This window comes from Myotis lucifugus, unplaced genomic scaffold, assembly GCF_000147115.1.
Source record: "Myotis lucifugus unplaced genomic scaffold, Myoluc2.0 scaffold_213, whole genome shotgun sequence".
NCBI classification, from domain to species: domain Eukaryota; kingdom Metazoa; phylum Chordata; class Mammalia; order Chiroptera; family Vespertilionidae; genus Myotis; species Myotis lucifugus.
The window spans coordinates 980,328-1,001,361 of NW_005871261.1; the positions used below are offsets into that span (position 1 = coordinate 980,328).

The following is a 21,034-nucleotide window of genomic DNA, read 5'->3' on the forward strand; positions in this document are numbered from 1 at the left end:
CCCATATCGCCCCACAGAGGGGCCCTGATCGCTGGCCAGGCCTAGGGACCCTACCCGTGCATGAATTTCATACATCGGGCCTCCAGTATAAATATAATTCTGATGATTCTTAATTGACTTAAGATACTATACCAATATCAGAGTGGTAATGAGGAATCTTTGGTTACCTGAACGATTTCTGAACTCCAATTAGCATGGCAAATTCAATTTGGTATATACATTATTTTTTTTAAAATATATTTTATTGATTTTTTACAGAGAGGAAGGGAGAGAGACAGAGAGTCAGAAACATCGATGAGAGAGAAACATCAATCAGCTGCCTCCTGCACATCTCCCACTGGGGATGTGCCCGCAACCCAGGCACATGCCCCTGACTGGAATCAAACCCGGGACCCTTCAGTCCGCAGGCCGACGCTCTATCCACTGAGCCAAACCAGTTTTGGCAGGTATATACATTATTTTATAACATAATAACAGAAAACAAAGTTAATACATTTTGAGCTCCAGGTAAAAGTGTTAACTTGTCATCTGGTATGACATATATTAAATATATTAAAATCAACAAAGAAAGCTTAGGAATTACATAGCTTGAACCCAGTTGTTCAGATGAAAATTAATCTTTGATAATATAATCTTAATGAGAACGCTATAAAAAATTATCCTGTGCCTTTAGTACCTTGCCTAGCCAGCAATGGTTCCTTATCTCCCCAGAACACTCTCACTTCCTAACAGCCTGTTAACTTTTTGAGCTTTTGTGTTGACTTTTGTCATGCCCTTGAGTCATTTTTAGTAAAAGTTTCTTATTTCTGCAAAGGCTTGATTTCCTAATAATTATTGTTTCATGTAGCTTTGTTTTATTTTAATTACTGTCACTCTAAACCAAGACTGTAATCATTTCTTGCCTTGGGCATCTATGACTTAAGCTTATATTTTTCTGTAATCACTAGTCTCCTGGCAACTCTTTGTAATACAGCTTTCACAAATTGGGGCCCCAAATTAAGAATAATAAAATTGTTAAGATATATTTTTATACCCAAACTATTTCTAGTATTTCTCAGATAGCCACTAGATAGCACTATTGAGCAAGGAGGAGATAAGGAAGAACTAGATTTGTAGTGTACTCTCCTTATCTTTAATTAGCCCAACTCTCTTATGAGAGTTGCCCTAATATAAGAAAAGCCAAGCCCTAGCCGGTTTGGCTCAATGGATAGAGCGTTGGCCTATGGACTAAAGGATCCCAGGTTCAATTCCAGCCAAGGGCACATGCCTGGGTTGCGGGCTTGATCTCCCCCAGTAGGGGGCAAGCGGGAGTCAGCCAATCAATGATTATCTCTCATCACTGATGTTTTTATCTCTCTATCTCTCTCCCTTCTTCTCTGAAATCAATAATATATATTAATCTATATAATAAAGAGCCAGGGTCTTAATGACCGAAAGCTCGACCAGACCAGAAGTCAGTGCTGGGTTGCTGTGGAGACCCAGTACTGACTGGGGCAGCTGCAGGCGCCCAGACCCAGCACTGACTGCCTAGGGGGCTGTGGATCAGGCCCGGAGACAGGCCTGCAGAGAGAGAGGCAGGGTCTGATCCCTAGCTTCTGTGGCAGCCGTTGATCAGAACTTGCCTCTCTTTCTCTCCCGGCCTGGCCAACAGCTGCACTTCCACTTCTCTACAGGCCTCCACCAGGTCTACTGATCAGCCCCACCTTTCTGATCAGGCCCCGTTGATAGGCCCAGAGATGCTGACTGGCATAGAAACTGACCAATCAGAACCAAATCTGGGTCAACTGTGAGGAGCCAATGGCTGCCTAGGAGGCGGAGCTTTGGATGCTGACTGGCATAGAAACTGACCAATCAGAACCAAATTGGCTGGCAGAGGAGGGCAGTTGGGGGGTGAAATCAGGCCTGCAGGGGAGGACAGTTGGGAGTGAGATCAGGCCAGTAGGGGAGGGCAGTTAGGGGTGATAAGGCAGGCAGAGGCAGTTAGGGGCGATCAGACCAGCAGAGGCAATTAGGGGCGAGATCAGGCTGGCAGGTGAGGGCCGTTGGGGGTGAGATCAGGCCGGCAGGGGAGGGCAGTTGGGGGCAAGATCAGGATGGCAGGGGAGGGGAGTTGGGGGTGATCAGGCAGGCAGAGGCAGTTAGGGGCGATCAGGCAGGTAAGCAGAGAGGTTAGGGGCAATCAGGCAGGCAGGCAGGTGAGTGGTTAGGAGCCAGCGGTCCCAGATTGTGAGAGGGGTGTCCAACCACCAGTTTAGGCCCGATCCCTGTGGGATTGGACATCCAGTGGTCGGACATCCCCTGAGGCGTCCCCGATTGGAGTGGGTGCAGGCTGGGCTGAGGGAACGGGGCCTCCGTGCATGAATTTCATGCACCAGGCCTCTAGTGTATATATGAAAAGCCAAGGTATAACTATTAATAAATATGATTCAACATCTGTATACTTTTCAGGGTAAAAGAAACATTCATGATTCATGATATCATGAACAAAGACTGGCAGAAGTGAACAAAATTATTTCTAAGGTTATGTTTCTAAGTATAAGACAGTCTTGTTAATTGATGGCAATTTAAAAACATACTCTATAGAAGTCCCTGAAGATTTATCAATGTCTTTAGTGTCCATCACAAGGCTCATGCCCTCAGGATAATCACTGACTAAATTATTAATTAGCTCTATATTATATCCCAACAGGGGATTCCATTCTGACACTGTTAATTACTGTAATAAAGTAACCAGAGACCATCAGTCTTATTAACAGGTGGTTCCTACTTTTCCTTCAAGCTTGCCAAAAATCTTAAAATCAGAAAGTTGAGTCTTTAGGAAGAAACATCCAGTGACTAATAGCCTGAGTGTAGGCCTGTATCAGTACACTTGGCTATTATTGATGCTGCAGAGAATCAACTCAGGTCAGGCTTCCTTCCCAGTGTAACCTAACACTGCCACCAAAAGCAGACCATCAGATAAATGCAACAGAAAACAGTGAATTTATAGGCCTTTTTATTTGAAAATCAGACACTGTAAAAGCATGCAGCTGATCCAAGTTCCAACGGAATGAGAATTAATTTTGCAAGACTAAATGGACCAATGAGGAAAATTTAATAGTGGTTTGGAGAAAATATATTTTCTTCCTTCTTAATTTTTTATTAACTCTCATTGTGTCTGGCTATATTTGAGCAAATCAGAATGATACACTCTGAATGAATGTATGTTTTCTGGGAAGTCTTAATATGGCAGGTTGTATTTCCCAAATCCAGATTTTATTTTCAAAAAATATCTCCCTTCCCACATGTTCTCCACAGCTGCCAAGTCACTCCCCCATCAAGAGGTGGAGCCTTTTCCTCCCCACTTGAATCTGGGCAGGTTCAGGGCTGCTTTGACCAACAGAGAGTATGGCAAAAGTAACACCATATGAATTCTGAGAGTAGGTCACAAAAACAAATCAGCTTCTGCCTGGTTATATTGGAACATTCCCTCTGAAGGAAAATAGTTACCACTGAGGAAATCCAACTACCTTGAGATGGCCATGCTAGAGAGGCTACCCGTGGGCACTTGAGTCACCAGTTCCAGCTCTCCAGTCATTCCCCATGGCACCAGCCTGTGAGAGAAGCCATCTTGGGTCTTCCAGACCAGACCACCCATCAGCTGAGTATCAGTGAAGGACCTTGGTAATGCCATAAGGAGCAAAAGAGTTTTCCCACAGTCCCGGCAAAATTCCTGACCAGCAGGATATATGAGAATTTAAAATCATTGTTATTTTACATTGATAAGTTTGGAGTGTTATGCAGCAAAAGTAACTGAAACATAAACTAGTAATCATTGGGTGAATTTAAAGAGGGTAATTGTGTAGAAAACACAACACATTGATTGGCCTTGTCTGCAAAACTAATCAGAACTATCCACACTAATAAAAGAGAAAGATGCAAATTGACCATACCTTTGTGATGCCCACCAATCAGGAGTATGCAAATTAACCCAACAAAGATGGCGGGTTAATTTGCATATGCAGGCACCAAGTGGCCAGGTGCAGGGCGGGATGCAGGCATTCCGCACCGCCCCAGCCGCTCTGGGCCCGCTCTGGGCCTCTGGGCAGCGTGGGAAGGCGGCTCCAGCCAGAGCGAAGGCGGTGCCAGCAGCCAGAGGAAGGAAGGCCCATTCTTGCACAAATCTTCATGCATCAAGCCTCTAGTCCTATATAATAAAAGCCTAATATGCTAAGTGTCCAGTCATCTGTTCAACCAATCAAAGCGTAATATGCTAATGATATGCTAAGGCCACTCAACCACTTGCTCTGACATGCACTGACCACAGACGCTCCAACCGGTAGGTTAGCTTGCTGCTAGGGTCCGGCCGATCAGGACTGAGCAAGATGGGCTGGACACACCCTGGAGCACTCCCACAGTCCCTCCCTGGCTAGCCAACCTCCTGCGTCCCTCCCCAGCCCTGATCGTACACCAGTAGGGTCCCTCAGCCTGGCCTGCACCCACTCACAATCCGGGCTGAGGGACCTCCCCCCACAGGTGCACAAATTTCATGCACCAGGCCTCTAGTGGTTAAATATTATACATGTCTTTACTGAGTTCTTTTATGTTACATGACAATGTAATTATTTGCATAAGCTCAATAAGAATCTATCCTTCTCCCTATCAGAAAATAATTATAGAAAACAAATTTGTAACCATGACCATACCACAAATGTTTCATTTAATTAATTTCATTTAATTAGGCATAACAAGCCCACTAGGAAGGAAAAGGGTTGCTCTCCATTTTGTGGAATCTGCTGCAAAAGCCTCCCTGGTACCTCCATGGCTTGTGGAGTCCCCTTTTTATAAGTAGTAAAGAATGTCACTTTCTGGAAGGCCAGGAACACTGATAAATTTGGGGATCTTGGACAAAACCAGGAAAGGCAAACTAGATGGTTCCTGGTTCCTTACCTTGGACTATGTGAATGAACTTAAAGGGCAAAAGAAATATTTCTGCTGCTATAGAAGTGATAGAAAAATATATGTAACTCTACGGGCCACATTAGATTAACTCTCTAACATAATGTGGTTCTAATTTTATTAAATATAAAACACAAAGGTCTTTATGTGATCACTAAAGCTTCATTGACCTTATGCAAATAAAACATGCTAAATATAAAAAGCATTATACTAATTATACTGATAGTGCATCAGAAAATTGAGCAACAAACTTATTTGGTCAAATCCACATCAGACCTGCACAGATTTGATAATAGGTAAAAATTTAAAAAATGAAACTGATATTTCTTCTAAAAGCTTTGCATTTCAAGAGAGAAAGTCATGGAATTACAGGGCCATACTAAAGCTTTACACCTGAGATAAATTACAAAGAAGAGTAACATCTTTAAAAAAAAAATCAAAGACAGAAATGTTTGCTTTCTTAAATCGAAGCTGTCTGAACTGTATGCAATCAGATTTACCACATAATATAACTGTAAATATCACCATCTCTATACATATTCTGTAATAAGTTGTTCTGAAAGCTAGTTCCTTTATTGCAAGTAACAACTCAGGTCAGAGTTCAAATCAAAATTGACTAAAATACTTAATAAATTAATAATCCTAGATAACAATGATAATACAATAAGCTTATTATATGTGATGACTTTCAGTTTGTCTTAATTCCATAGGTGACAGATACCGTAGCCTTACAAAGAACTATAATTTTATCAAAGCAGTCAATCCTGAGAAAGTACTTATCCATTGTTGGCAAAACATTTAGCTCCTTACTAAATTATATAAAATCCTTTTAAATTTTTTCTGAAGAACTTCGACTTAGGAGTAGGTTGTCCTCCGCACTCGTAAGGAATTGCTTCTAAAGGCATAGAATCCCCAAGTCTACATAAAAACAGTGGAGAATTAGAAGGTGAGGAGCCGAAAAGTCCCCTATTTTCAACTGGCACCTGGTTTTCTTTTCTTTTCTTTTTTCTTTTTTTCTTTTTAATTGATTTCAAAGAGGAAGGGATAGAGAGAGGAGATAGAAACATCAATGATGAGAAAGAATTACTGGTTGGCTGCTCCTGCATGCCCCCCATTGGAGATCGAGCCTAAAACCCAGGCAATGTGCCCTGACCAGGAATCAAACCGTTATCTCCTGGTTCATAAGTTGATGCTCAAACACTGAGTCACACTGACCAGGTGTGCTTTCTTTTTCAATCTCCTCCTTTCCTTTTTTCTTCTTTCAGTCAGATAGGGGAAAAGAGATTGAGTTTAATCCACTGGAGTGAGTTTAAGTGCTGTGCTGGGCCAGAGGAGACGAGTTAGCCTAGTTAAACTAACTTGCTAGACTTGATACATGACTGAACTCTGACTGGTACAGTAAATGGCATCAGGAGTGGGGTCCCAAATAAACCAGAGAACATTTTTTTTTCATTTACAAAAGGGTTTATTTCTGCAAAAGAATCAGACTGTCCACTTTACATTTAGGGAACAAACATTAATAATTATCTGAGCATATGAAAGTACGTATTCAGTATTATATTGGTTGAGGAATTTTTTTAAATTGAATTTATGGGGGTGATATTGGTTGATAAAGTTATATAGGTTTCAGGTGAAAATTCTATAATACATCATCTGTATATTGTATTGTGTGTTCACCACCCCAAGTCAAGTCTCCTTCCATCACCATTTATCCTCTTTCCCCTCTCCTACTTTCCCCTATCCCCCCACACTCACACCCGTTCCCTCTGGTAATCACCATACTGTTGTGCACGTCTATGAGTTGTTATTTTTTGCTTAATCCCTTCACCTTTTCACCCCCCACCAACTCCCCTCCCCTCTGACAGCTGTCAGTCTATTCTCTGTATCTATGAGTCTGTTTCTATTTTGTTTGTTACCTTATTTTGTTCCTTAGATTCCACACATATGGTACTTGTCTTTCTCTGACTGGCTTATTTCACTTAACATAGTACCCTCCAGGTCCATCCATGCTGTAGGATTTCCTTTTTTATGGCTGAGCAATATTCCACTGTATACTACAGCAATACTCCAGATATACCACAGCTTTCTTATCCACTCTCCTACTGATGGGCACTTAGGCTGCTTCCAAATCTTGGCTATTGTAAATAATGCTGCAATGAACATAGGGGTGCATATATTCTTTGAATGAGTGTTTCAGGTGTCTTTGGATATATTCCCAGAAGTGGAATCTCTGGGTCATAAGGTAGTTCTATTTTTAATTTACGAGGAACCTCCATACTGTTTTCAATAGAGGCTGCACCAATCTGCATTCCCACCAACAGTGCATGAGGGTTTCCTTTTCTCAGAAGACTTCTGTATTGGTTTGATTTGATCCATCATGTAATAGCATCACCATTCATCAAATAAACACTGGTTGCTGGTTATAATGAAGTATTTACTGAAGAATTGCTTTATGAAACCAAATGACCACTACATTTGAGTTTGGCAAAAATAAGTACAAAGATTGGGACATGGTAGGGCTGCTTCTGAATGCACTGGAGCACTTCCCAAAAGAAAACAGCAAGCTCGGGTCTTTAAACTGTCAGCTCAGATTTATGATCAGAGGAAGAGAGAATTACTATGGCAGCCCTAATAAAAACTTTTATGTTTTATATAGCCACTGAGCTCACCTTGCTAACATCAGACTTAACTGTGCCAGTTGCAGAATTACAATGTAAGTTGAATTCCACATAGACTCACCATGTTTCATGTAAAAGTGAAAGCACAGAATGAGAAAGAGTGAGATCCTGAGACAGGATAGGGATATCTGGGTGGACTCAGCTGAAGCCGAGAATCCTGAACCCCAAAGTTACTCTGAGCCTCCCCAGCCAGTGGAAATAGAAATAGCCTGCTCTCCTGTGTCTGAAGAGACTAGCTCTCCCTGGCTTCAAGAACCTGTAATAACCTCACCATAACGCTAAGGGTGGTTTTCTTGCAAGAGAATTCCTCTTCTCAAGACCCAACTGGCCCATGCCTTACTGCCACCCATAATAGGGTTCCAGCAAACATTCTCTGGGAAAGAAGTACCAAGTCTGATCACAAAGTAGTTAACTTACACACACAAATAATTGCAAGATTTTGCTATTTTGTATTGGTAGAAACCTGGGACATCTGTGTGAGAATGAATTCTAAGACTGTTAGACTGAAGAAAAAAGAATATAACACCAGATTGGGCCTTTTTTTTTTTTAATATGCGTCACTTACCAGAGATTTATAATTTAATGGTTAGCTTATACAACTGGAAAGGATTCTTAAGAGTTATCGTGGTCCCCATAATAGGCTACAATTAATACGATTGGGAGGTCACAACTTGCCTGGCATAATGTAGAGGCAGGGATCCAAGAGTTTATGGAAACAGGAATGTTGGCGTGGATTTATCACATGTAACTTGCAAACACAACCCCCACCACCTCTATACCAAGAGGGCCCAGTGAATACTCCCTTCACCAAGGCTCCAGCTTCATAACAAGAATACAATTATATAGGCAAGAGGTTATTAACCTGGCCCTTTAATGCCCTGCCAGTTAATAAAACTTGCCATGTTGCTCCTAAATAAGAATCTCTCCATTTTCTCTCTCTAGCTCCTTTTTTGTTTCTTAATGGTTCTTACTACAAATGGCAATTATTTACTTGTCTGGTTTTCTGTTTTGCTTGTTGTTGTTTTTTGACCTATATGTTTCTCTGTCTCTTCCACTAGCATATAAATTCCATGAGGGCAAGGACTGTATCTACCTCACTCACGCTGTGTTCTGACTGCCTGGCACAGCACCTGGGACACAGGCATTCGATGAAGATGTGTTGAAAGTATAAGCAGAGTTAGTCTTTCTTTGCCAACATTAAATTTTGGTCCTTTCTACTCCTGGAATAGATCTGTTCATGAAAACATTATCCTCCCAAAGAGATGATCTACAATGAGTTGAAAACTTTTTTTTTTTAATATATTTTATTGATATTTTACAGAGAGGAAGGGAGAGAGACAGAGAGTTAGAAACATCGATGAGAGAGAAACATCGATCAGCTGCCTCCTGCACATCGCCCACTGGGGATGTGCCCGCAACCCAGGTACATGCCCTTGACCGGAATCGAACCTGGGACCCCTCAGTCCGCAGGCCGACGCTCTATCCACTGAGCCAAACCGGTTTCGGCTGAGTTGAAAACTTGAACAAATGTCTAAATCTCCTCCATGTACTTCAGCTTAGAATGAATGGCCTGGTCTGCTGATATCACGTCTTCCATTAAATTTTTATTATTCCCAGAAAAAAATGTTTTTCAAATTTTTCAACAAGGAAAAAAAAAAACACATTTCCTTATAATAAAAGTCAATTCAGTACCAGCACCATCTGTTTCATCATGAATGTTTGAACAGGATCTAGTCTTACTCCAATCATATTTCTGTCCACAGTCACATGTCACCTCAGATCATAAGTTAACCAAATTCTCAAATATCATTAAAGTAGATCTTCTGACTCGTTAAGCAATTTTTGTACAGGCTGTAGCACTTGCTTGAAAGAGTGTCATGTGGTGGCTTTTCTTGTTCCTGTATCAATCATTCATATCAGAGCATTTAAAAATATAAAGTTCCATTTAATCAAAAGCTTCTCTTTTCTGCATATGAACTTTTACTTTTTGGCAATTAAGAAAGAAACAGTGCTAAGCCCTGGCTGAGTGGCTCAGTTGGTTGGAGCATTGTCCTTACACCAAAATGTTGCAGGTTTGATTCTCGATCAGGGCACATACCTAGGTTGTGAGTTCGATCCCCTGTCAGGTTGTGTACAGGAAGCAACTGACCAATATCTCTCTCTCTCTCTCTCTCTCTCTCTCTCAATCTCTCTCTCTCTCTCTCTCTCAAATCAATAAGCATACATCCTCGAGTTAGGATTAAAAAAAAAACAGTACTAAGATCCAGGCAGTATGTAAAGATCAGCTACTACCTAAGTAACTACACCTCAGGCTCATTAGTGTCACAGCTTCATTCAAATTCACACCTCAGCAAAATTGCAAAATACTCTGTGTCTTGGACTTTCAGGGTGGCATTTACATAGTTGAAACCTTGAAAGTTAAAATCCTTAAATGCCAAGGACTTCTCGTGTATCTATATACCACATGCTTACCTTTGTAAAGATCTGTGCTCTCAGGGGTCAAAAAAAATTTAACACACGTAATATTAGAAATCTATAAACATCATTTTTCACCTAAAAAATTAAATGCATCTATGTGTAACCTGTCCAGTAGAACGAGATATGGTCTGGAAAGAAATAATAACAAAAATATATACCTCACAGGGATGCATGAAGGATCAAAGGGGATAATACATGTGAGGTAAAATTATAAAGCACTATATAAATGTTAGTAGTAAGTGGTAATGTTAATAAAAACACAATACCTTGTACACCTTAAACTTAGTACATAACTTTATATGTCAATTATGTCTCAATAAAAGGTGCAAAAAAATAATAATAAAATACAGTAACAATCCCCTCTTCTCAAAGAATTGGGGCAGTTTGTTAGTTGGCTACTTAGATAAGTCAGTTAAAGCAAGGAATCCTATACAATGATAAATACACATTGTAACCATTTTATTTTAATTTAAACCATGTATAAGTAGAATCATTCACCAATCCTCTACGTGGGGCCAAGGCCTTTATCTTTGAGTTTATATCTGCTGACTGGAATTCCAGTCTTTCTTGCATAAACCACACCCATAATGCAGCATTCATATATGGCAGTTCCAGTTGTTTTAAAATGCAACAAAAGCTTCAACACAATGAAATAATCAGAGAGTAAATTTCTTCTTTCTTTTTATAATTTTTCCAATATTTCACACTTGTCTTATTAGCCCCTAATTTCTGAAAAAAACTCCCTTTTCTCACTTTTTTCAGAGCATTCAACTTAGTTTTTATAGAAATAACTTCCCTTTTTACACCAAGATTGCATCAGTTTACAGAATATTTATAACAAATGCATAAATGAGTTTGGGAACCAACACAACTGACTCTTAATAAGTAAATAATGTGACTTGTGGGCGTAAAAGATGTAAAAGTGCACAAGCATCTCCCCCGGAGGCGTAGCTCAGTTATTAGAGCATCATCCCGATACACCAAGGTTTCGGGTTCAGTACCCAGTCAGGGCACATACAATAATCAGCCAGTGAATGCATGGATAGGTGGAACAAAATATGAATGTTTCTCTCTGTCTATCTGTCTGTCTCTCTGTCTGTCTCTCCCCCACACCCTCTAATCAATAAAGAAAGAAAAAAGTGCACAGGCATCATACTGATAAGCCTACCAGTCATTGGCCCCATACTGGGAACATCAGTAACTTTTACCAAGGATATGGACAGCATTAATTTATCCATCTAGCTGGTTAATTAGATATCAGTTTAAAAAGTCTTTGCATATGTAGTTCAGGTCTCAAGCAAAAGTTTCCCCATCTCTCTCTCTCTCTCTCTCTCTCACACACACACACACACACACACACACACACACACACACACGCGCTATACTTTGTATTTTTCTTCAATCATATATAATACACATTTTAGAGACAATAAAGTCAATAAGTAAAAAACCACACAAGAATACTAAAATGAAGCAACAAAAAATATATAAGTAGAACATGATAAAATAATCAGAGAATTTGACTCCTGACAAACTAAATGAGTCAGCAAAAGACATTTTAAGCAAATTATAGTGGCTCTATATTAATTTGAAAAAATTGATGATCCACCTTAAAAACAGCCTGGTAACAGAATGAGAAAGAAGCTTTTGTATTTATTTTCTAATCATGAGGGCGGGGAGGGTGATGTGAGAACTTACTTATTTCACGGGAAACGTCATTCAGTTTATCCTGGGACCTGCTGATAAGGACAACCTTCATTCCACACTTTGCCAACTGAAATAGCAAAAGAGACACCAAACAGTTGAGTCATACCTGTGCATTTTATTGAAAACAGACATTAGATATATTCTCATTTATTAAAAAACTGACCATATGATAATCCAAATTAAAAAACAAGCAAACAGCCCTAGCTGGTTTGGCTCAATGGACAGAGCGTCGGACTGCGGACTGAAGGTCCCAGGTTCAATTCCGGTCAAGGGCACATGCCCGGGTTGTGGGCTCGATCCCCAGTTGGGGGCGTGCAGGAGGCAGCCAATCAATGATTCTCTCTCATCACTGATGTTTCTATCTCTCTCTCCTTCTCTCTTCCTCTCTCAAGTCAATAAAAATACTAGTACATTAAAAAAAACAAAACATACAAGCAAACAAATAAATTCCAGTGTAATAAATGGGCAATCCAAAATAAAGACTTACAGGACTCCCCAAAGGATTATCTTTCTAAATCAAGCTAGTATACAAATGTAAAAAGGTTTTAGAAGGAAGACTGTTACTTTTCATTTTGTACCCAGCTATACTGTTTGAATTCTTGAAATCATAATATACACAAAACTTTTTAGTGAACTATTCCACACAGCATATAAATGAGCCATAAATTAGCTGCTATGCACTATTAGTGATTTACTAAACTAATATTCCAGTCTTAAATTCTAGAGTTGGTTTTTATTAAATAATAAGTGATATTGCAAATGAGGAGATATAGAACATTTTTTAATAAAAATAACAAAGGTTGGTAATAATTTATTAAATTACTCTGCTGTAAAACCACTAAAGAAACCATGAGTCCAAAGTGGTATGTGGTTTTCTCTTTTTCAATTAACAGGGAGGGAGGATAAGGAAAAGCTTTTATTTATAGAAAAATAGCATCTACTAAGTATAGAAGGAAAGATATCATTAGAAAAGTCACAATTTTTAAACCACCATGGTAATAACTAATTTAGGCAAAAATTTTCAATGGATGTTAAAATCACTGGGTGAAAATCATTGCTGGGAAATGGGATATTCACACAGTCTCAAAGTACTACCCCACATACTACTTATTAATTACAAAGGGGAAAGGCACCTTTATAATGGAGAATTATGGTGGGCAGCATTTTCATAAATGACTTCTGTTTTTTACAATTTTTATTTATTGACTTTAGAGAGAGAGGGGAAGAGAGAAAGAGAAAGCGAAAGATAATTTTTGTTGTTCCACTTGTTTATGCATTCATTGGTTGATCCTTGTATGTGCCCTGACTGGGGATCAAACCCCATAACCTTGGCGTAGAGGACCGATGTTCAAACCAACTGAGCTACCTGGTCAGAGCCAAATGATTTGTCTTAAGGTAGTCGATAATAAGACAAGTAGACTTCTTGTGCCTCCTGATAAGATACAGTCAGGATACAATAGCACTTGTGTAGCAATCATGCTAAAAAATGTTTAATTAGAATCTAATCACGGGAAAAAACTCAGACAAATTCAAATTGAGAAACTTTTATAAAGCTGGCCTGAATTTTTCAAAAATGCCAGTTATACAAAAAAGAGGGGGGGAGAGGGGGGCCTAGGAAACTCTTCCAATCAAGAGACATGACACCTAAATGCAATGCATAATTCTTAACTAGATGTGAAACCACAAATAAAAGAGCTACAAGGAAAGTTTCTGGGGCAATTGGGAAATCTGCATGTAGGCTATATGTTATATAGAAATACTAGAGGCCTGGTGCACGACATTCATGCACTGGGGGTGGGGGGAGGGTCCCTCATTCCAGCCTGCGCCCTCTCGCGCTCCGGGACCCCTCGCTCCTTACTGCCTGCCCATTCGATGCTCCTTAGCACTGCCACGGAGGTGGGAGAGGCTCCTACCACCACTATTGCGCTCGCCAGCTGTGAACCTGGCTTCTGGTTAAGTGGCGCTCCCCCTGTGGGAGTGCACTGACCACCAGGGGGCAGCTCCTGCATTGAGCATCTACTCCCTGGTGGTCAGTGTGCATCGTAGCAACCAGTCATTCTGCTGTTCAGTCAATTTGCATATTAGGCTTTTATTATATAGGATTATATCAAGTTAAACTCTGTGTGACCACTGCATTGTTGGCTATAAGGGTGAACATTTTAAGATTCAGGGTGAAATACCTAAGGGTGAATTATTATGATGCCTATAACTCACAAACGGTCCATCTAAATTATAATTATAATAAAATTAAATGTGGCAAATGTTAATAATTGGGGAATCCCAGTGAAGGGTATATGGGTGTTCATTATATTCTTCTTCAACTTTTCTGTAGTTTTGCTATTCAAAATAAACTAGAAAAACAAAAGAGCCCTGGCTGGTTTTGCTCAGTGAATAGAGCGTCGGCCTGCGAACTGAAGGGTCCCAGGTTCGATTCCCATCAAGGGCACATGCCCGGTTTGTGGGCTCAATCCCCAGTGGGGGACTTGCAGGAGGCAGCCGATCCAGGATTCTCTTTCATCATGGATGTTTCTATCTCTTTCTTCCTCTTCCCTCCTCTCTGAAATCAATAAAAATATATTTAAAAAAGAAAGAAAAGAAAAACAAAAGAGGATTTTTTAAACAAGGAAGAACCTTTGGGAGTGACAAATGAGAGATTCAGTGGATCCACCAGAATCTTCATCTCAACTGGGCAGTGTCATAGGCTGTGGGTGCCTTCTCGGAACTGGAAGGCAGGAAGCTTCCCTGAAGAGTACTGCCAAGGTCCCTGATTTGTATGATGGCCTTCAAACTAATGGTTTCCTATCCTTTCATTACATTCCAGAGAATCTGAACACTTTGCCTGTGTCTGCCAATATCTTTCTGTCCATCAAAGTCCTTCTCATGAAAATGATACCATAAACTAGCATGGAAATATAACCTATATAATAACATATCCACCTTTTGGAAAATAATTCAAAACTGAGGACTATCCAATTACTCAAAAAAAAAAAAAAAGCACCTTCTTACATAATATATTCCATATATAGCATACAAACCATAAACTCAAAATGAATTAAAGACTTAAATTTAAGACTCGAAACCATAACACTCCTAAAAGACATAGGCAATAAATTCTCTGATAATTCTCTTAGTAATATTTTTTCTGAAATATCTCCTCAGACAAGAGAAACAAAAGAAAAAAATAAACAAATGGGGCTACATCAAACTAAAAAGCTTTTGCACAACAAAGGAAATCACAACAAAGGAAATCATCAATAAAACGAAAAGACAACATACTGAATGAAAGAACATATTCCCCAATGGTGCATCTGCTAAGGGGTTAATATCCAAAATTTGTACAGAACTCATATAACTCAATACCAAAATATACAGTCTAATTGTCTAATTAAAAAATGGACAGAGGACCTGAAAAGACACTTCTCCAAAGGGGAAATACAAATGGCCTATTGACACAAAAAAATGCTCAATATTACTAATCATCAGAGAAATGCAAATTAAAACCACAATGAGATATCATCTCACACCTGTCAGAATGGCTATCATCATTAAATCAACAACCAACAAGTGTTGGCAAGATGTGAGAAAAGAGAACTCTGGTGCACTGTTGGTGGTATTGTAGACTGGTGCAGCCACTATGGAAAACAGAATCAGGGCATATCGCCCTGATTAGCCAATCCTCAAATAATCCTATAAAATAAAAGCACAGCATGCAAATTGTCTCCTCGACCAGGAGTTGTCCAGAGTTCGACCAGGGGGGAGGGGCCAGCCGGGGGAAGGGAGTGAGTACCCGGCCGGTGGCTGGCAGTTGCTAGGGACCCTACCAGTGCATGAATTTCATGCACTGGGCCTCTAGTTAAAAACAGAACTATACCCAGTAATTCCACTTCTGGGTATATATCTGAGGACATTTAAAACACTAATTCAAAAAGATATATGTATCCCATGTTCATTACGGTGTAATATTTACAACTAGAGGCCCAGTGCACAAAAAAATTGTGCGCTCGGGGGGGGGGGGGGGGTTCCCTCAGCCCGGCCTGTGCCCTCACAGTCTAGGAACCCTCAGGGGATGTCCACTTGCCAGCGGGGAGCAGGCCTAAGCTGAAGTCGGGCATCCTTAGTGCTGCTGAGGAGGCGAGAGAAGCTCCCACCACCACCACTGCGCTGGCAACCGTCAGTCTGGCTTGTGGCTGAGCAGAGCTCCCCCTGTGGGAGCGCACTGACCACCAGGGGGCAGCTCCTGCATTGAGCATCTGCCCTCTGGAGGTCAGTGTCTGTCACAGTGACCAGTCATTCCCAGTCTTTCTGCTGTTAGGGTCAGTTTGCATATTACCCTTTTACTATATAGGATAGAGGCCTGGTGCACGGATGGGGGCCAGCTGGTTTACCCTGAAGGGTGTCCCGGATCAGGGTGGGGTCCCACTTGGGTGCCTGGCCAGCCTGGGTGAGGGGCTGATGGCTGTTTGCAGCTGGTCACACCCCCTTCAGGGTGGGGGTCCCCACTGGGGTGCCTGGCCAGTCTGGGTGAGGGGCTGAGGGCTGTTTTTAGGCTGGCGGGTGACTGAAGCTCCCAACCTCTCCTTTTTTTCTTTTTCTTTTTTTATTCTGGGATTTATTTACCTTCTATGGCTGTCACTGGAGCTGAGAGCTGGCTTTAGCTCTGAGGCTCGACTCCAGCTCTGAGACCTCGGTTTGTTTGGCTTCTATCATTGAAACACTGTTGCAGCTCCAGCTCTGAGGCCCGGCTGGCTGAAAGCAGGTTTCTGGGGTTTGTTTAGCTTCTATAATTGCAACATTGTTTCTTAGAGTGCAGTTCAGAGGCCGGCAGCGGCAGGCGGGGAACCTTGGCTTCCTCCATCACTGGAGCAAACAAGTCTCCTGTTCGTTTCAGCTGCCTGGCTGCCGGCCGCCATCTTAGTTGGCAGTTAATTTGCATATTGCCCTGATTAGCCAATGGGAAGCGTGTCGGAGGTACGGTTAATTACCATGTTTGTCTAGGATAGACAAGGATAGCCAAGATATGGAAGCAATCCAAGTGCCCATCAATACACGAGTGGATAAAGAAAGATGTGGTAATATATACAATGGAATATTACTCAGGCATAAAAAAGAACAAAATCTTATCATTTGTGACAACATGGATGGACCTAGAGGGCATTATACTAAGTGAAATAAGTTAGACAGAGAAAAGCAAATACCATATGATTTCACTTATAGGTACAATCTAAAAAACAAAGGAAACAAACAAAACAGAAACAAACTCATAGATACAGAGAACAAACTGAGGGTTGCCAGATGGGAGGGGGCTGGGGAACCTGGGTGAAAAAGGTAAAAGGATTAAGAAGTACAAATGGGTAATTACAAAATAGTCACTAGGATGTAAAATACAGCATAGGAAATATAGTTAATAATATTGTAGTAACTATGTATGGTGCCAGGTATGTACTGAAATTATCAGAGGAATAACTTTGTGAATTGTATAATTGTGTAACCATTATGTTGCACACCTAAAACTAATATAAAATGGCTTTAAATGTCAACTGTAATTACAAAAATAAAATTTAAGTAAATAAATATAAACCAAAAACTGTTCATATTTATACAATATAAAATAAAATTACACTAAATTTTTCACAATTCCAACTTATTATGATAAAAAGTTTTATATGAATTTTGTTTTTGTATTTTTTAATACCAAAAAGAAAGGTCTTGAAAATTACCTACCTCTTCTGCATATGATTTTCCAATTCCATCAGTACTACCTGTGACAACTGAGAAAAGAGAAAAAGTAACAGTTTAGTTTAAGAATTATAATTAAGAACTGATCATACATAGCGAGGACCCACCAATTAGACACAAGATGACCTGTGTAATACTTTGATATAAATTTGAACCACCTGGAGCAATACCAGCAGTTCAAATTTAGCTCTGAAAACCCACCACAATGGCTAAAATTAAAAAGACTGCAGCCCTAGCTGGTTTAGCTCAGTGGATAGAGCGTAGACCTGTGGACTGAAGGGTCCCGGGTTCATTTCATTTTTTTTACTACTGACCACAGATAATCAGACATATAAAAATTCTAGTCTTCTTTAAACTGGTTGAAAAATAAACTTCCATATTGTTAAAGTCACTATTATAGGTCCAGAAAAGCAAGAGTAAGCTGTCAGTAAAGTAAGTTATTAAAACAAAATATTTAGTATTCACATCATTACAGGAATATTTACTCCAGGTAATTCACTGATATCCAATTAATTCTCACAACAGCTATCACCCCAATCTAAGCTATCACCCCAACACACCCCAACTCACTTGTGCAGTGAGCCTTTCAGTGCTTTCTCACTCAATACAGTTAAGAATTCACTTTCTGAAACACCACTTTTATGATCTCGTTCTCCTATCAAGAAGTGACAATGTTTCCCTATTGCCAATTATTAAAACTTCTTGCCATTCACTTCTCTCCACAACTACTACATGCGGTTACCATCATTCATCTCCCACAAAAACTAGTGCAGCCACTTTCTCACTATTTCACCTGCTCCCATTCTCCAACTCATTCCCCACATTGCAACCAAAGTGGTCACTCCAAAGGGCAAATCTGATCATTTCCCTGCTTAAAACCTGTCAATGGCTTCCCCCTGCCCTAATTCTTTACAAGGTCTTCCAAACACCATCATTTTCCTCTCACCACTGACTGCCTGTCATACTGAAATTTTTTCAGTTCCTCCAAGGTAATATGCTCTTTCTTTACAAATGCTGTTCCTGCTACTCCCAATTTCACTCCAACCAGTGTCTCTCTCCCATCCTTGAGGTTTTTGGTTGAATTTTTCCTCTCCCATTTTTCCTTAACCTCTAGACTAACAGGATCTCAAAACTCTCTGTCTGCATTGTACTCTGTATTCCCTCTTACTAGCATTCATCACATAGGTTGCCATAAGGGTCTGAGTGACCGCTGTTGACCTTACAAATAAAAAAATTAAAAAGTTATTTTTACCAGCAAAGATGGGCTTATTCAAGAATAGCAGAGAAGTACAGCAAAAACTACAGGCAAATCCAACAAACAAAGGAGAGAGAGGAAAGTTACTTTATAGAGAAAAAGGAGAAAGTTAAGAGGGGGTGTTTTGAAGGAAAAGTCCATGAAGGAAAATGAGAGCTCAATGTGGTGATGGCTTCCCATTAGCTGCGCTTGTTGCTAGGCAAGGAGAAAATCTTCCTTCCATCCACTGGGGTAATAAAGTAGAGACACATTTTCTTGGAAATACAAGGTATATCTCTTCCCCTGTGATTATCGCTTCTTCCTGTGGAGGTGTGTAACTGAGGTGGAGTGGTAAGGCCTGACAGCTCCTCATCCAGGCCTCCTTACTACATTTAAAATGAGATTTCCTTTATTCATTTTACACCACAATCTAACTGCGAGCATAGTGAATGGCAAAAGCAGGTGATTAATGAGGATTTGCTGGATGAATGAATGACTGAATGAATAAAAGGAGACTATGACTAGAAAACTAGCCTCTGCTTTATCCACTCTTTTATTTTAAACAAATAATGCCCAGTCACCTACTGTACACAACCTAATATGCTCTTCAACCCCTCTCAACATCAAGAATCTGTTATCTAAAAAAATTTTTTTAAATGTAACAGAGAAAAGTTTCACTTTATGGTAAATATGTAGGTATACATTTTAAAAGAATTCTAATGCTATCCTTGAAAGGAGATGATTTTCAATGTTAGAGAGACTCATAATGTACCAGGGTGGATATGAAGTGAGTAAATCCAAAGCAGAATTAGGGGAAGGGAGGATGAACCATTTTGGTTTACCAAAGCATGCCAAATTAACAAAGTAGGACAATTCACTGTTCTTGTCATTCAGATTTGCTTCTTCAATGAACACCAGGTTGTTTTCATTTTGCTATGAAGTAAGTGAATAAGTTAAGGTACTTTTCAACAATACATAGAAAAAAAGCTACAGGTATCACCCATAACCAATAGCCTCAGGTATTACCCACAATCCTATGGGGTGTGGGAGTACATATGATGGCCAGGGGCAGACTTGAGGTAGGGGGGGAAAGAAGAAGGGGAGAGAGGAAATAAAAAAGGCTATGTCTCCTATACAAATATAACACCAGAACCCAAATTTGCAAGCCTTTGAGAAGATGGAAACTGACAAATATAAAGAATATCCCAACTAGGCATCCAAAAGTATCTAGCTTGTTACAGATTATATAAAATACTGGCAACTGACCAGAGCTCAGCTTCCAGATTTTATACAGTCAACAACAATACTTTAGTTTGTGTAGGTTAAAATTATTCTACTTTTTGTCCTCAATTTGCTAGGAACAGATATTTTTAGTAAGTACCAAATCAACTTATCAAAATTAAACATCAAAAATAGACTAGAATAGAGGAGCACTGGAAGCAAACATGCTATTTTTAGCTCTTCTGTCTATTCGCTGCCACTGCCTACCAAATTCTGACTGCAGAGCCCATGCATAAGAGCTTAGTTATTCCAGGCAGGTTCCTCCTCGTGACCCTTTTTTTTCTCCCTGAACACCTGGATGCAGAAAACACTCGATTGATTAAAGATTAATACTGCCGCAAACCATGACAGCTGCCTTTCCTCTGAGTACTTTTAGGGGTGGGGAGAACAGAAAATGACAGAGAGCTTGCATCAGTATTCCACTTGGGGATCTATTACATGGAAAGAAAATTGCTATTTCAATTCCCTTTTGTTGCTAAAAATAGCAGTCTCGATTGATTCAAGCAAAGGGGGAACCGGCTGAGCAGTGCTGAATTTAGAAACCACTGAAGTCCCAAGAGCAAATGCTAACGTAGTCTAACACATGCCAGCTCATATCTAACAAAGAACAAAGAGAAGCATGCAGGCTGCAAGTTAATAAAACAGCAGCAACTTCCTGCATTTTTATTAAAGGTAATCAGTGAAAGTGATGCAAAATAAGAAAAGACTATTGTAACTTGTTCTTCTAATAATATTTTAATTTTAAAAAATTTACAGGAAAAAAAAAATAGATTATGCATAAAACCAGATATTGTGGGCATTTCCCGCAACATCATGGTTTGGGAAAGTTACACATTTTTTTCAAGCACAGTATGTTACTAAAGAAAGAAAATGCCCAGTGTACATATATGCTGTCCCAGGAGAGAGGCTCCTCCCACACAGTCCTCTCTAGTTCCCTAATGACCACCCTCTTCAGCCTTCCCTCCTCCTCTCTTGACCCAAC

The 21,034-nt window shown here is 40.1% G+C and overlaps 1 protein-coding gene across 1 annotated transcript in view; it reads right to left on the bottom strand.

Moving 5' to 3' along the window:
• HSD17B12 (hydroxysteroid 17-beta dehydrogenase 12) overlaps positions 1 to 21,034 on the bottom strand; it is a 123,229-nt gene that overhangs the window by 65,797 nt on the left and 36,398 nt on the right. Inside the window, exons 2-3 of the mRNA XM_006097915.3 lie at positions 17,523 to 17,569; positions 11,793 to 11,868 (exon numbers count right to left, since the gene is read on the bottom strand). Coding sequence (XP_006097977.1) covers positions 11,793 to 11,868; positions 17,523 to 17,569 — 123 coding nt within the window. The remainder of the gene's footprint in view (positions 1 to 11,792; positions 11,869 to 17,522; positions 17,570 to 21,034) is intronic.